The 14,296-nt window shown below is 32.2% G+C and overlaps 1 protein-coding gene across 3 annotated transcripts; it reads right to left on the bottom strand.

Annotated features, from left to right (window-relative positions):
- Window positions 1-4,887: 4,887 nt before the first annotated feature.
- LOC126698808 (ylmG homolog protein 1-2, chloroplastic-like) lies at window positions 4,888-11,055 on the bottom strand. Of its 3 annotated transcripts, XR_007646596.1 has the most exons (3): window positions 10,306-11,053; window positions 8,155-8,328; window positions 4,888-4,938 (listed from the first exon to the last, which is right to left on the bottom strand). XR_007646596.1 is itself a non-coding variant. In XM_050396267.1 (2 exons), exon 1 carries the CDS (start codon window positions 10,952-10,954, stop codon window positions 10,343-10,345), a length of 612 nt encoding a protein of 203 aa, XP_050252224.1. In that variant the 5' UTR covers window positions 10,955-11,055; the 3' UTR covers window positions 5,016-5,112; window positions 10,306-10,342. The 3 variants fall into 3 exon arrangements, 2 of the variants coding, with proteins under 2 accessions (XP_050252224.1, XP_050252223.1); XM_050396267.1 differs by lacking the exons at window positions 4,888-4,938; window positions 8,155-8,328 and adding an exon at window positions 5,016-5,112 and having other exon boundaries at window positions 10,306-11,055; XM_050396266.1 differs by lacking the exon at window positions 4,888-4,938 and having other exon boundaries at window positions 7,958-8,328.
- Between the last annotated feature and the right edge of the window lie 3,241 nt (window positions 11,056-14,296).

Here is a 14,296-nt window from a genome sequence, read left to right as displayed (position 1 = left end):
GGATTTAGAGGAATTTTGTAGTTTTATGGAACAAACGAGGCATTTTTTAAAATGAAATTTCAAGAAATATTTACTGCTTAGTAGCAGCTTGTTAATAGTTGTTACGTACAGTATGTAGCACGTAATTAGCCCTTTACTTACATCACAATGAAACAATTTGGTATGACTGACTTAAACAAGAAATACTTCAAAATACGTAACCTCGTTAGTCGTTAGTATGTTGAGCTGTAACTCACCAATTTTTATATGAAATTTTTTTAGAAGAAATTTGTAGCCATGACTGGATTGTGTGTGTGAGATGCGATACTTCCTCTTGACAAGAATGTAGCATGAGAAGTGAGACTGTTCTTGTTCTTGAAATGTTGCACCTTGAACAATCTTTAGCTATGCATTGTACTTATCTCGTAACTCATGTTCCAAAAGATGAAGAGAATTAACTTGTATCTTAATATTCTTAAGGTTTGCCTAAACAGGAATTCACACCCCCACAAGTATGCTAAGACATTGAAATCCAATGGTAACATAAAGAACTCAAACAAGGGCGTAAAACATTTCCCAAACTAAAATTTTGCAAACCATTGCCTAAATAGGATTGAAAAATAAATGAAGCCACGATAAAAAGGTCTGAAAGTTCCCCTAGAGCGAATCAAATAAATTGAGACAAAATTTGTTTTAAAACAACATGAAAAAATAGAATCAACCCATATAAAACCTCATATTTTTTAACTCAAAATGTCAATTGGGCTACCAAGACGTCTAAAACCATTTAAGATGTCCACATTAATCATAGCTGACAAAATCCACAATGAAAATAAGGCCCAAAACTCTCTTTGAGTCTTATTCCAACATTTAAAAAGTACCAACAGATGCTCTAAGTCTAATTTTCATATGACTACTCCATAATTCCAGGATTGTATTTAACTATAATAGCTGGTCATAAAATCAGATCAAACGACAATTTCAGAGCAACACAATTGTAACTGTTGGTGCAAACACAACGATAATGGAGATGAGACAAAGAGAAACTAAATAGTACTTCTGAATATTATTAATTCAATGAGAAAAAAATTACACAACACTATTTGGACTGAGGCGCGACACTCACTCTTTTTAAGGAGATTCAAGCCCTTAGTTGGCTAAACTTTGTAACCGGTGCAAATTTTCTCTGACTTATCTCCCCCAACCAAAGCTCCACCAGAAAGAACACCATTCTTTGCTAAGAACCTCTCTATTTTTTGTGTGTATATTGTATTTTTGATACCTCCACTCTTCACCTCCCCCTTGCACACGTATCTAGCCCAATATTTGAGACAATTCATGTTAGCCAATTAATCACCACAATTTAAAAAGAATAAAATAGTCTCTTTCGTTTTCAATGTGGGATTAAACATTTTCACTAACTCCTCATCTTCCATATTCACTCCCACATCTTTACATTTATGTTATAATATTTATTCATTTTAATTATTTAATATTAAAATGCTCCAACAGTAACTAAAGACATCATATCAAACATGCTAGCAAAGAACCTTTTTAAGTTTTATTTGAGGCATAAGTGGCACACCAAATATGTTTGAGCAACCAAAAGACAAGCTTAGGCAGACCAACATTATGTTATCCAAAAAAAAAAAAAAAAAAAAAGGCAGACCGACATTATAGTCCAAGCCAACCCCAACTTAATAAATATGTGCAAAATTTATTAAAAAATATTAGATACATTTTACCTATATTTGGTCAATCATCATGGAAACACTAATGCGTAAAAGATAATTAGAATACAAAAAACTAAGGGCTGGTTTGGTTTGAGCAAAAAAATGGTGTATTTTGTATTCATTTTCAGTTTTTTGTGGGATTCACTATTAAAAACCTTATTCTGCTTTGTATTTGTATTTAGTTTTCAATTTTAGTATCCAAAAAATAGGATTTGAATAAAAAAACTGAATACAACTTTTTGGTGTTTTCATTTTCTTGAAAATGAATACAATTGCATTTTTCGTGTAAAAAAAAAAAAAAAAAATCAAATCAAATATGTGGGTCCTACTATCACTGACTTGTCACATCAAAGAATACACTCTCTCTCTCTTTGTTGGTGGTTGTCATAAAAAAAATAAAAAAGTGAAGGAATAGACAAAGCAGAAAATGATGCCAAACAAAAAAAAAAAAGAAGGTAAAAGCAAAAAATGAGTACAAGATTTGTGTATAGAAAATGAATACAACCTCAACACAAACCAAATAGGGCCTAAATATCTCCAATCAAATTCAAACTAAACTAATGCTATTCCAGAGAACTCATTTCTAAGTTTATGTGTGTGTGAAACTCCTTCCTGGAGACTTGAACCTTCCTCCTCACACCCCACAAACACTTATACTTATGGAATAACCATCGCACCAAGGAAACTTCTTTTCAATATAAATAACCAATTATCAAAAAAAAAAAAAAAAAAAATTATTGTACTTGGAGATTCTTAAAACGTCCTTTGGAAATTGAAATTTTCGCTTAGAATCCAAAGGTGTTTTTACTTTCTAAATTGTCAACATCTTTTTTGAAAAAAAATATATCAATAGTTCTTAATTTGAACATACTTAAATTATATTATAAATTAATAGTAAATTATCCTAATTCCTGGTAGTAATTGTTATTGTTAGATTTAATAAAATTAGATATAACCAATCATGAATTTAGATTAATAAATTGAAGTCATAACATCACTTTGAATGAAATCAAATACAAATGAGAATTAAGAATTAAGAATTTTTTTTATACCTTAAACAAATTGAAATCAATTAAAATTTTAATGATAAGGAGATTAAAAGTTTTTGGGACAAAAATAAATGGAGCAATTAGGAAAGAAAGTTATCTATTCTGAATTATTTTTGAAATCTCATGATGCAAGTGTTCCACTGGATTATTTTTTATCTTATTTGATATTGTATTTTTATGTATTTTTGTGTTTTTGGATAAGAGAAACATAAAAATGGAGCAAAATTACATATTTAGATATGTTTTTAATAGATGTGAGTTACATATTTAGATTTATTTTTAACTTTAGGTGGGTAAAGTATTAAATTTCAAACTACAAGTAGACAACGTAAATTTCGACCAAAATTACAGATAAGTAAGTTGTAATTTACGGTTTTGTACCAAAATTTTTATTGTGGGCATTTCTGTCCAAATATTTTTGCCTCATTTTCTTATAAATTTGGAGAGATTGTATTTTGGTTGGCCCGGTGAGTCTGGAAAGGAAACTCCTTAGCCCTAGCAAAATCTCTCCCCTTTTCCATCAAACAACTTTTCTCCCTGTTTTTCTATCCTCCCTATTATCACCCCAACCAAATGAAGGCTTATGTAATGTATTTCTTTCCTCTTTATTACAATTTTTGTGCAGATAAAATTAAAGATAGAGGGGAGCAATCCAATCACCAATAAGTTTTTTTTCTCAACAAAGGCAATTAAAAGAGAAGAACCATTAAACTTAGAGGAGGAAAACTCTTGGGCCGAATCTTTCAAGACTGATCCACCAAAAATCTTTTAAAAAGAGCCTGAGACTGATGACAATACACCATTTTTCACCCTTCACTGAAAAAGGTGACCAAGGCGCAAGGAGCAATACCAAAAAGCTTTAAAAAAAGAGCCTGATACAGAGGACAACGAAGACTCAACATCTAGTGTCGTACATTCTCAAGATGGACGGAACGGCTAAGGGCCAACTGAAGCAGAGACAATGAGGAGTCTAAAGCTGATTCAGAGCAAAATAGTGATGAATCTGGCAAGCTATGCTCCACTCTGGCAAGGAAGAAGGGAAACCTGAAGGGTGGTGGTGATAAACAACCCACCCCACTTTCATAATTTGGGAAAAGCTACTGTTGTGTGCCCTGCTATGTAAATTCCCTGTACATATGCTGCACCTTGTACATAAATTTTGTTGTCAGTGTTGCAAGCTACAGATGAAGGCTTTTTTGTAAAGTTGGCAATAGCTTGCAATCTGTTTTCTTCAAAAAATCCAACTTCACTCATTTTCTGTAGGATTGTAAAGCCTGGGAATTTATCTAACGAACTCATATGGGATAACAGTCCCATCAACAGTAATGTGAAGCAGAAAACTATGTTATGGATCAACCAAGTGCAACAAAACTGGATTTTCATTTGTTCATGCCATTAGTGTGCAGAGCATGATTTTTTTTTTTTTTTTTTTTTAATGGTTAAGTTACACAAGAAGCAAATATTTCTTGACTCATGATTTTAACCTCCCTCTTATTAGCTGGAGTTCATTGACAAGTGCAGCACATAATTTTACATTTAGTTTTGAACACTTTGTTCTTTTATATTTTATAGTTCGTCTCTATATTTGGTTCAAACATGCAAGATGCTTGAAACACAATCATACAAATTAAGTTGTGACAGCCTGACAGGCTTGGTTAGCTAGCACCAGTTAGGGCCAGTGCATCTAATTTCTATGCAGTATTGCATTAACTCAATGTTGTCTTTTCATGCCTTCACAATGAGAAGGTATTTTCCCTTTTTGAAAGCAGAGATTTGAACTCTACTGGTAATGGATGTTAAAGAAGAAAATAAGTGGTAATTCTTTTTCTTTTAACAATAACAGCATGGAATTTGTCCTAACAAGATTGTGGAGAGAGTTTGGTTGTTTTGATCGATTATATCAATATATGACATTGTATTTATTTTTGTTTGTCTACTCTAGAGTTACAAATGGTAAAATGGAGATGAAATCGTTTTGTCAATATGTCTAGTGACAATAACTGCAAACCTGCAGTTTTATTCTAGTACATCATTACTGGAGTTCTAACAGTAACTACAAACAATAATAGATAAAAATAAATTTAAAAAAAAAAAAAAAAAAAAAAGACACTTCAGAAAAATCTGATTTTTCTCATGTAAACACACTAGCATACTTTTTCTTGTTCACCGACGCTAACCTAGCCTGGAAAGAGCGGCTGACATTTGAAATTGAATAACCTGAAGAATCATCTTAAGATATTGCTTGTATAGTTTGACACGTTAGATATTGTCTTCTGACCCATGAGCATTTGAAGGCCATCTCAAAACTGATCAGCGGCCTGAAAAACTCAATATTCCACATGCATGTTTCCCTGAAAACCAAGTTCAGAAGTTGATTAGGGCCAAAATGGATCATCACGATATTGTAAATCAATAGAGTATCCTTCAATTTCTCCAAGAAAGTGGCCTGAATTCCCAAACCCCAACTTGAAATTGTTTTAAAACAACATGAAAAAATAGAATCAACCTATATAATACCTCCTATTTTTTACCTTAAGATGTCAATTGGGCTACCAGGTCGTCTAACCCATTTAAGATGTCCACATGTCATGAATCATAGCTGACAAAATCAACATTGAAAATAAGGCCAAAAACTCTCTTTGAGACAAAGTTATTCCAAAATTTAAAAGTACCAACAGATGCTCTAAGTCTAATTTTCATATGACTACTCCATAATTCCAGGTTTGTATTTAACCATAATAGCTGGTCATAAAATCAGATCAAACGACCAATTGCAGAGTAACACAATTGTAACCAAAGACATCATATCAAACACGCTAGCAAAGAACCTTTTTTAAGTTTTATTTGAGGCATAAGTGGCACACCAAACATGTTTGAGCAACCATAAGACAAACTTAGACAGACCAACATTATGTTATCCAAAAAAAAAAAAAAAGGCAGACCGACATTATAGTCCAAGACTCCAAGCCAACCCCAACATAATAAATATGTGCAAAATTTATTAAAAAAATATTAGATACATTTTATCTATATTTGGTCAATCATCATGGAAACACTAATGTCTAAAAGATAATATGAATACAAAAAACTAAGGGTTTGTTTCGTTTGAGCAAAAAAATGGTGTATTTTGTATTTATTTTCAGTTTTTTGTGGGACTTACTATTAAAAAAACTTTTTTGGTTTTGTATTTGTATTTAGTTTTCATTTTTAGTATCCAAAAAAATAAGATTTAAATACAAAAGATGAATACAACTTTTTGGTGTTTCCATTTTCTTGAAAATGAATACAGTTGCATTTTCGTAAAAAAATCAAATATGTGGGTCCTACTATCATTGAAACTCCCTCCTGGAGACTTGAATTTTGCCCTCCATATCCCACAAGCACTTATACTTGTGAAATGACCATCGCACCAAGGGAACTTCTTTTCAATATAAACAACCAATTATCTATAAAATAAAACTTGGAGATTCTTAAAACGTCCTTTGGAAATTGAAATTTTCGCTTAGAATCCAAAGGTGTTTTTACTTTCTAAATTGTCAACATCTCTTTTGAAAAAAAAAAATCAATAGTTCTTAATTTGAACATACTTAAATTATATTATAAATTAATTGTAAATCATCCTAATTCCTGGTAGTATTTGTTAGATTTAATAAAATTGGATATAACCAATCATGAATTTAGATTAATAAATTGAAGTCATGCATCACTTTGAATGAAATCAAATATAAATGAGAATTAAGAATTTTTTTAAATCTTGAACAAATTGAAATCAATTAAAATTTTAATGATAAGGAGATTAAAGTTTTTGGGACAAAAGTAAATCGAGCAATTAGGAAAGAAAGTTATCTATTCTGAATTCTTTTTGAAATCTCTTGATACAAGTGTTCCATTGGATTTTTTTTTTTTAATCTTATTTGATCTTGTATTTTTATGTTTTTTTTTTTTTTTTTGGAGGCGAGAGACATAAAAATTGAGTAAAATTACATATTTAGATATGTTTTTAACAGATGTGAGTTATATATTTAGATCTGTTTTTAACTTCAATTGGATAAAGTATCAAATTTCAAACTATAGGTAGATAATGTAAATTTCGACAAAAATCATAGGTAAGTTGTAATTTACCGTTTTGTGCTAAAAATTTTATCGTGGGCATTTTTGTCCAAATCTTTTTGCCTCGTTTTCTTCTAAATTTGGGGAGATTGTACTTTGGTTGGCCCGGTGAGTCCGGAAAGGAAACTCTTGAGCACCAGCAAAATATCTGTCATTTTCCACCAAACAACTTTTCTCCCTACTTTTCTATCCTCCCTATAATCACTTCAACCAAACGGAGGCTTATGTAATGTATTTCTTTCCTCTTTAGTTCAATTTTTTTTTTTTTTTTTGATAAGTAATAGGAAAAGGAAAATAAATCTTTAGTTCAATTTTTTTGCAGATAAAATTAAAGATAGGGGAGCTCACTAATAAGTTTTCTCAACAAAGGCAATTAAAAGAGAACAATCATCAAACTTAGAGGAGGAAAACTCTTGGGCCGAATCTTTCAAGACTGATCCACCAAAAAGCTTTTAAAAAGAGCCTGGGACTGATGACAATACACCATTTTGCACCCTTCACTGAAAAAGGTGACCAAGGTGCAAGGAGCAATACCAAAAAGTTTCGAAAAGAGCCTGATACAGAGGACAACAAAGAAGCACTTTCATTCCTCACTGGAAAAGGTGACCAAGACTCAACAATCAACATTTAAGTTACTCAAGCAGCAAATATTTCTTGACTCATGATTTTAACCTCCCTCTTATTAGCTGGAGTTCATTAACAAGTGCAGCACATAATTTTCCATTTAGTTTTGAACATTTTGTTCTTTTATATTTTATAGTTCGTTTCTATATTTGATTCAAACATGCAAGACGCTTGAGAGACAATCATACATATTAAGTTGTGACAGTGATAAGCTTGGTTGGTTAGCACCAGTTAGGGTAGTGCATCTAATTTATGCAGTATTGCATTAACTTAGAAGAGGTTTGAATTCTACTGGAAATGGACGTCAAAGACGAAAATAAGTGGCAATTCTTTTTCTTTTAACAATAATGGCGTGGAATTTGTCCTGGCAAGATTGTGGAGAGAGATTGGTTGTTTTGACCGATTATATCTATATATGACATCGTATTTATTTTTGTTTGTCTAGAGTTACAAATATTTAAATGGTGATGAAATAGTTTTGTCAATATGTCAAGTGACGATAACTGCAAACCTGCAGTTTTATTCTAGTACATAATTACTGGAGTTCTAACAGTAACTACAAACAATAAAAGATTAAAAAAAAAAAAAGATACATAGACAAATCTGATTTTTCCCATGTAAACACACTAGCATACTTTTTCTTGTTCACCAACGCTAACCTAGTCTGGAAAGAGCGGCTGACATTTGAAAATGAATAACCTGAAGAATCATCTTAAGATATTGCTTGTATAGTTTGACACGTTAGATATTGTCTTCTGACCCATGAGCATTTGAAGGCCATCTCAAAACTGATCAGCAGCCTGAAAAACTCAATATTCCACATGCATGTTTCCCTGAAAACCAAGTTCAGAAGTTGATTAGGGCCAAAATGGATCATCACGATATTGAAAATCAATAGAGTATCCTTCAATTCCTTCAAGAAAGTGGCCTGAATTCCCAAACCTCCCCTCCCAATAAAAGGGCAAAGCAGCAACTTCAGCAGAGAACCAACTTTGAGTATTTTCAGATTGGAAAGTAGCAAGCAAATCCAAGATTATCATTCTAAATTTCTACATTTATATGTATGGATGTATAAAATTGCACAATCAATAGCAGAATAGTCATTCAAAAAAACAAGATTCCTCTTTAGAATCAAATCTTGTGTGAGAAGATGGCTAATAATGATTTTTTGAACATGTAAAAACTCTCTCTCGCACACACGCATAAACTGCATCCAACTAAAAATTCTGCAGAATGAAATTATACCTAAAACTCAAATAAAACCCCTCCCCTTTTTATCCCCCTGCCTTCGGAAAGTTTTTTGTTTGCCCATTTAGGGCTCACTTCACTTCCCTTCCCTTTGTTCATCCATCCTCAGGGGGGATTCCAACGCTTGCTCTCCACTCTTCTATCATCCCTCAGATTCTTAGTAGAAGGTAGAACTTAACATTAAACTTATATAGGAACATCTGAATGCAAGAGCCTTTTTGGGAAAAAAAAAAAAAAAAAAGAAGGAAGCAAATGCAAAAATCTCAGCTCCAAGATCACTATTGGCAAAGTACAGCGCTGAAAACACTATCAAAAAAGTGCATCAGAGACTCTAATTTGTTGCCTTAATATATATATATATATATATATATATATATATGTATGTATGTACAAACCAATTGCACAAGCAATAACAAAGTAGCCATTCCAAGAAAAAATGTACCTCTTTAGAATCAAATCTTGTGTGTGATGATGGCTGGTAATGATTTTTTGAACATGTCAAAACTCTCTATGTAGAGATAACCACATCCAATAAAACTTCTGCTGAATGAAATTGTACTTTAAACTCAAATAAAACACCCCCCCCCCCCCCCTTAGCACCCTACCTCCCCCTTTTTTCCCTTCAGGAAGTTATTTGTTTGGCCATTTAGGGTTCACTTCACTTCCCTTCAGTCGTGCACCCTCTGGGGGGATTCCAACACTCACTGTCTGCTCTTCTATCAACCCTCAGATTCTTAATACAAGGTGGAACTTAACAATACAATACTTTCTGCCTTGTTCATATGTTCCTTATCATTATAATTCTAGTATTTTTGCAAGCAATCTATATTAACACATTCAGTTCAAAAGAATTATCTTGTTCCCTAAGGAAAGCGGTAAATAATAATTGAAATGCTTAAGTTTCCAACGTCTATCACCAGAGCAAATACAAGTGTCGATTCAGTCCTATATATTATTGATACCAAAATATCTATGGGGCATCCTTCAGTGAAAACTTCTCAAAGAAGGGTATACATCCATCAGCTAAAGAGTCAGTTAATGCTCTTCATTTTTCTGGGCTTGCGCCGGTTGTGAACATAATATGCAACACTAAGCATAGACCAAGGTGGAGTTTCAGCTAGTGATCTCAATAATTAATTGAGTTAAAAGATTCGAGAATTACATCCAACACAAATAAAGACCCAAAATACATTACTTATGTCATTACTCCAAGAGCGATTTTAGTCCTTGAAGTTTAAAAGTTATCGCTTTTAGTCCCGTAGATAAGGAGGCCAAACTAAAAGCTAACCTGTCATCACTCCATTAGACACATTAGGGATTAAAAATGATCACTTTTAAGTTTGTTAAGGACTAAACGTGAACACTTTATACTTAAGTTAAAGGACTAAAATTGCTGATAAATTAAAATTCAGAGACTAACAATGTATTTTCCAACAACCAAAAAAAAAAGGCAAACCAGATTGAGATTTGAGACAATAATGCAGAAGGCAAAAAAACCCAGATCGAGAATTGAGACAATAATGCAAAAACCGAAAAGAAAAGCATCGAAACGAATTCCATACCGAATGAATGAATGAATGTTATTGCTGAAAAAGTTGCTCAGTACATTCCTCCCCTGGCGCTATTGAGAATGGAGCCAAGCGTACCCAACACCGCAAAAGCCAAGAGTGGGCTAACATCAAGAGTGTCAAAGATGGGTGGGATGATATTACGAAAGAGATTGAGATAAGGATCGCAGAGGTCACGAATGGCAGACAAAGGTTGACGGTCCCACGGGATGTTAGGGAACCAACTGAGCAAAACCCTGACCATCAAAACCCCACTGTAGATGTCAAGCCATTTGGCGAGGCCAGCAGCTACAACAGTGAGAGGGGTGTTGAGGTAGCCAGGGGGCCGGTCCTTGAGAGAAGCGAAGAAAAGGGTTGTGGTGGCGGCGGTGGAGAGTGAGAGAGGGAGTGGAAGTTTTGGGAGGAGGAGGCGTGTGGAGAAGGAAATGGCTATGGAGGCTATGGTGGATATGGTGGTGGCGGTGAGAGTGGTGTTGGGGAGAGATGGGGTTTGTGGAGAAGGGAGAGTAGAGGAAGCGCAGACAAAGGTGGAGGTGGGTTTGCGGAGAGAGAGAGAGAGGGGTTTGAGAGAAAAGGGTTTGGGGTTTGAGGATGGAGGGGTGAAGAGGAGGAGGGCTTGGGAGCTCGTTAGAAGAGAAGCCATTTTTTGGGGGCAGAGGTTTTGGGATTCTGTGACTTTGAGTTGAAACTTTGATGAATGAAGTGACCTAAAATTGGATTCTTTGAGTGTGAAGGTGGTGTGGCAGTTTTTTTGCTTTGCCACTTTTTTATTTTTATTTTTACGGCAGAATCCAAAATTTATCCTTTAAATTTTATTATTTATTATTTTAGTTGGGCCTATTTAAATATAACTTATTATTAAAAATTGAAAACTAAAAATATTATAATGAAATAATTTTTAAATGTGTAAATAGTGCGATGAAACTTAGTTTTAATCTCGCTGTTAACTACTCCATTTTGTACTTTAGTTAATATTACTATTTATTTTAGAAAAACGTTAATCCAAAAAAAAAAAAAAAAAAAACTAAAGGGACGTACGCTACTTTCAGGCCAACCTGCATTTTCATCAGTCTTTTGAGATTCAGGAGGAGTTGATCAGTACGTGATCCGTAGCAACTCTGAGGCCCAGGGTTCTTTTGAGCCCAATATCATTCATACCTGGCAGGGAAAGAAAAAAAAAAACCTTCCTCCTACAAAAGTCAAAACTAAGAAGGAATCCTGATACCAAGTATCACCAAGCTATCGAAGAAGCCAAAAAAAGGTTTTTGTTCAACAAGATTTCAGGTTTCATCAGAAGCAAAAGACTAGACGTTAGTTCTCGGCGACTCCGCCCCGTTCCTTTAATTTAGTTTTTGTTTAGTTTTTTTTTTTTAATTAATGTTTTTCTAAAATTAAGAAAAAAAATATTAACTAAAGTGCAAGATGGCACTTTTGTAAGTTAACTGCGGCAATTAACAGATTATTAATAGAAGACTTAATTAGGAATAAATGAAACTTAGAAGACTTAAATGACAAAACCTAAATTTAGAGGATTGAAATAAAAAATTGTGAAACTTAAAGGATGAGTTTTGTATTTTGACTTTTTTATAAAAAAAAATATAATTTCAAAGTGAGAGAGGGTTTGATTCCAATCCTCTAAATTATGTCATTGATTTAAGAAACTCTTGAGGCTAATCAAGTGAACCATTTTTCTAAAACTATATGAACAAAGTTTAGCCATAAAATTAGTTATAACTTTAGTTTACAACTTTACTCAATACTGTATTTTTTTATTGAAAGTGAATTTCGACAAATTAACTATTGGATTGTATCTTTCTCTTATATCCTTCATGTTTGCAAAATTTTCTAGAAAACTAAATATCAATTACTATGTCATCAATAAATTGTTTAAATTACAAGTTTTTGTAATTTAAAATTATGCATAAAATATAGATCTTATAGTAAATAATATCTAATTGACACAGAATTTGATATATGTATTCAGAGTGTAAAGAATGTGCAATTCAACGGTTATATTTTTAAAATATGTAGTAATACTTATTTTACTAATAAGATTGTAGTTTTAGGTTATAACCAATTTTGTAGTTAAATTTTGTCCAAACTATACATACATGTGCCTCAAAAGCAGGGCCGGCTCAAGGCCTAGGCAAGTTAGGCCTAGGCCTAAGGCCCCACTAAAAAATAAATATTTCATTGGGAAAAAAAGCCCCATTTTTCATAGTTAAAGGCCTAAATTTTTATAAAATTATATATATTTTTTATAGGTTGTACATTTTTTTTTATTAGTGATAAACAAATTTTACTATTAACTTACAAATTGCCATGTTATTAATCACAAAAAATGTGATATAAACATTCATTAGTTAAATTGATGAAACTCATCAATGAAAAACAATATCACATTATATTTTGAACATTTTATAGTACTTTTAATTAGCGCATTTTTCTTTTTCATTTCTATTAAGACTCTCAAAGTGCGAGACTAATAGAACCTTAACTCAATTGAAATCCTAAAATATTTCAAAAAGATGTTGCAAATGTGTTAAATCATCAATTATAGATTAATCTTCCCTAATAGTTTGAGACTTTAATTTTTGTAAACTAATATCCTACAAAACCATACACCTAATAATATCTATCTCTCTTTCTCTCTCTTAAAATCAAAATATAAAATTAAAAATTAGATTACAACTTTATTTAACTATGCATCGTCTTATATCCAAAATAAAGTATCTTTTTCAATCGCAATATATTTTTATTTCTTTTTATTAATATTTATAATTCAAATATGATATTCAATTCTCTATATGAAATTAACATTAGTCTAGTTGGTATTATTTATGTATTTAATGTATCAAATTAACCTTAATTTAATTAGTATTAAATAATTTTGTTTAATTAATATTTACATATTAAAGGCCCCACATAAATTTTTCGCCTTAAGCCCCAAATTATGTTGGGCCGCCCTTGTTCAAAAGAATGTTTTGATGATAATTTCAAGATGCTTTTCAAATTTTATTCTAGATGGAGATGTAGATGTTAGGGAAGATGAGAATCATAGCAAGGACTCTAATAAAATTGGAGAGATTCGCCTTCTTATTTAGTCTTGTAAACCGCTTCTACAAAACTTCCTAGTTTAGGCATCAATCATAGTGGGTTAATCTTTCTTCATCCAAATATTAAGCAATAACGGTAACAATGTTTTTCATATCTTCCATTGAATATTTTTGGGCTATTTATAGATAATTGTTGGTGAGGTGGGTGGACGGTTCCCATGGTAGAGGGATGTTTTGACTACTTCCTCCCACCCTCTTAGCCCAAGTCAACTTAAGGGTATATTTGGTTCGAGGTGAAATAGAATGAATGAAAAATAAATGAGATAAAATAGAAGTGAGTGTTGTTTGGTAAGGTGAGAATGAGAGGAAATTTTTTGGTGGAGCCCAACCATTTTCCACCTAGGTCCACAAAAATCCATCTCTCCAAACTAGAGAGAAAGCAAGCATAAAAAGCTTGTTGCTTACCCAATTACCATATTGCCCCAATTTAATAAGTCTATCTCTCTCCTTGCTTCTCTTTTGTTTCTTCTGCACAGCCACAAGCAACCACACAAAACAATCAAACAACAAAATGTCTAGGTTTGTTCTTTGCCAAGGGTTTTTTTTTTTTTTTTTTTTTTTCCCTTTTTGTTTTGGGCCACTAATATATCATTTATATTATACTATATGCAATAATAAAGGAAAATAATATAATGAGTAAAAAAATAATTAACATATTATATTTATATATATAATATTAATTTATTAAGTTAAATTAATAATAATTAATATTTTCTTTTTATTTAACGAGTACAAAGAAATTTTTTTTTCTCTAACAAAGAAATTATATTTTACATATTATGTACTAAGGACATTGTGGGAGGCAAGAGAGATTAGATCCCATGGGCCATATCCAAAAAGTCTAAGAAGCTTAATATGTCTACCCATTA

Source organism: Quercus robur, chromosome 9 (genome assembly GCF_932294415.1).
Source record: "Quercus robur chromosome 9, dhQueRobu3.1, whole genome shotgun sequence".
In the NCBI taxonomy this organism is placed as follows: Eukaryota; Viridiplantae; Streptophyta; class Magnoliopsida; order Fagales; family Fagaceae; genus Quercus; species Quercus robur.
This window is presented reverse-complemented; position numbering and strand designations above follow the sequence as displayed.

Bases quoted from the DNA above. Each gene is read 5' to 3' on its own strand.
- LOC126698808 (XM_050396267.1), bottom strand. From the start codon at position 10,954: ATGGCTTCTCTTCTAACGAGCTCCCAAGCCCTCCTCCTCTTCACCCCT.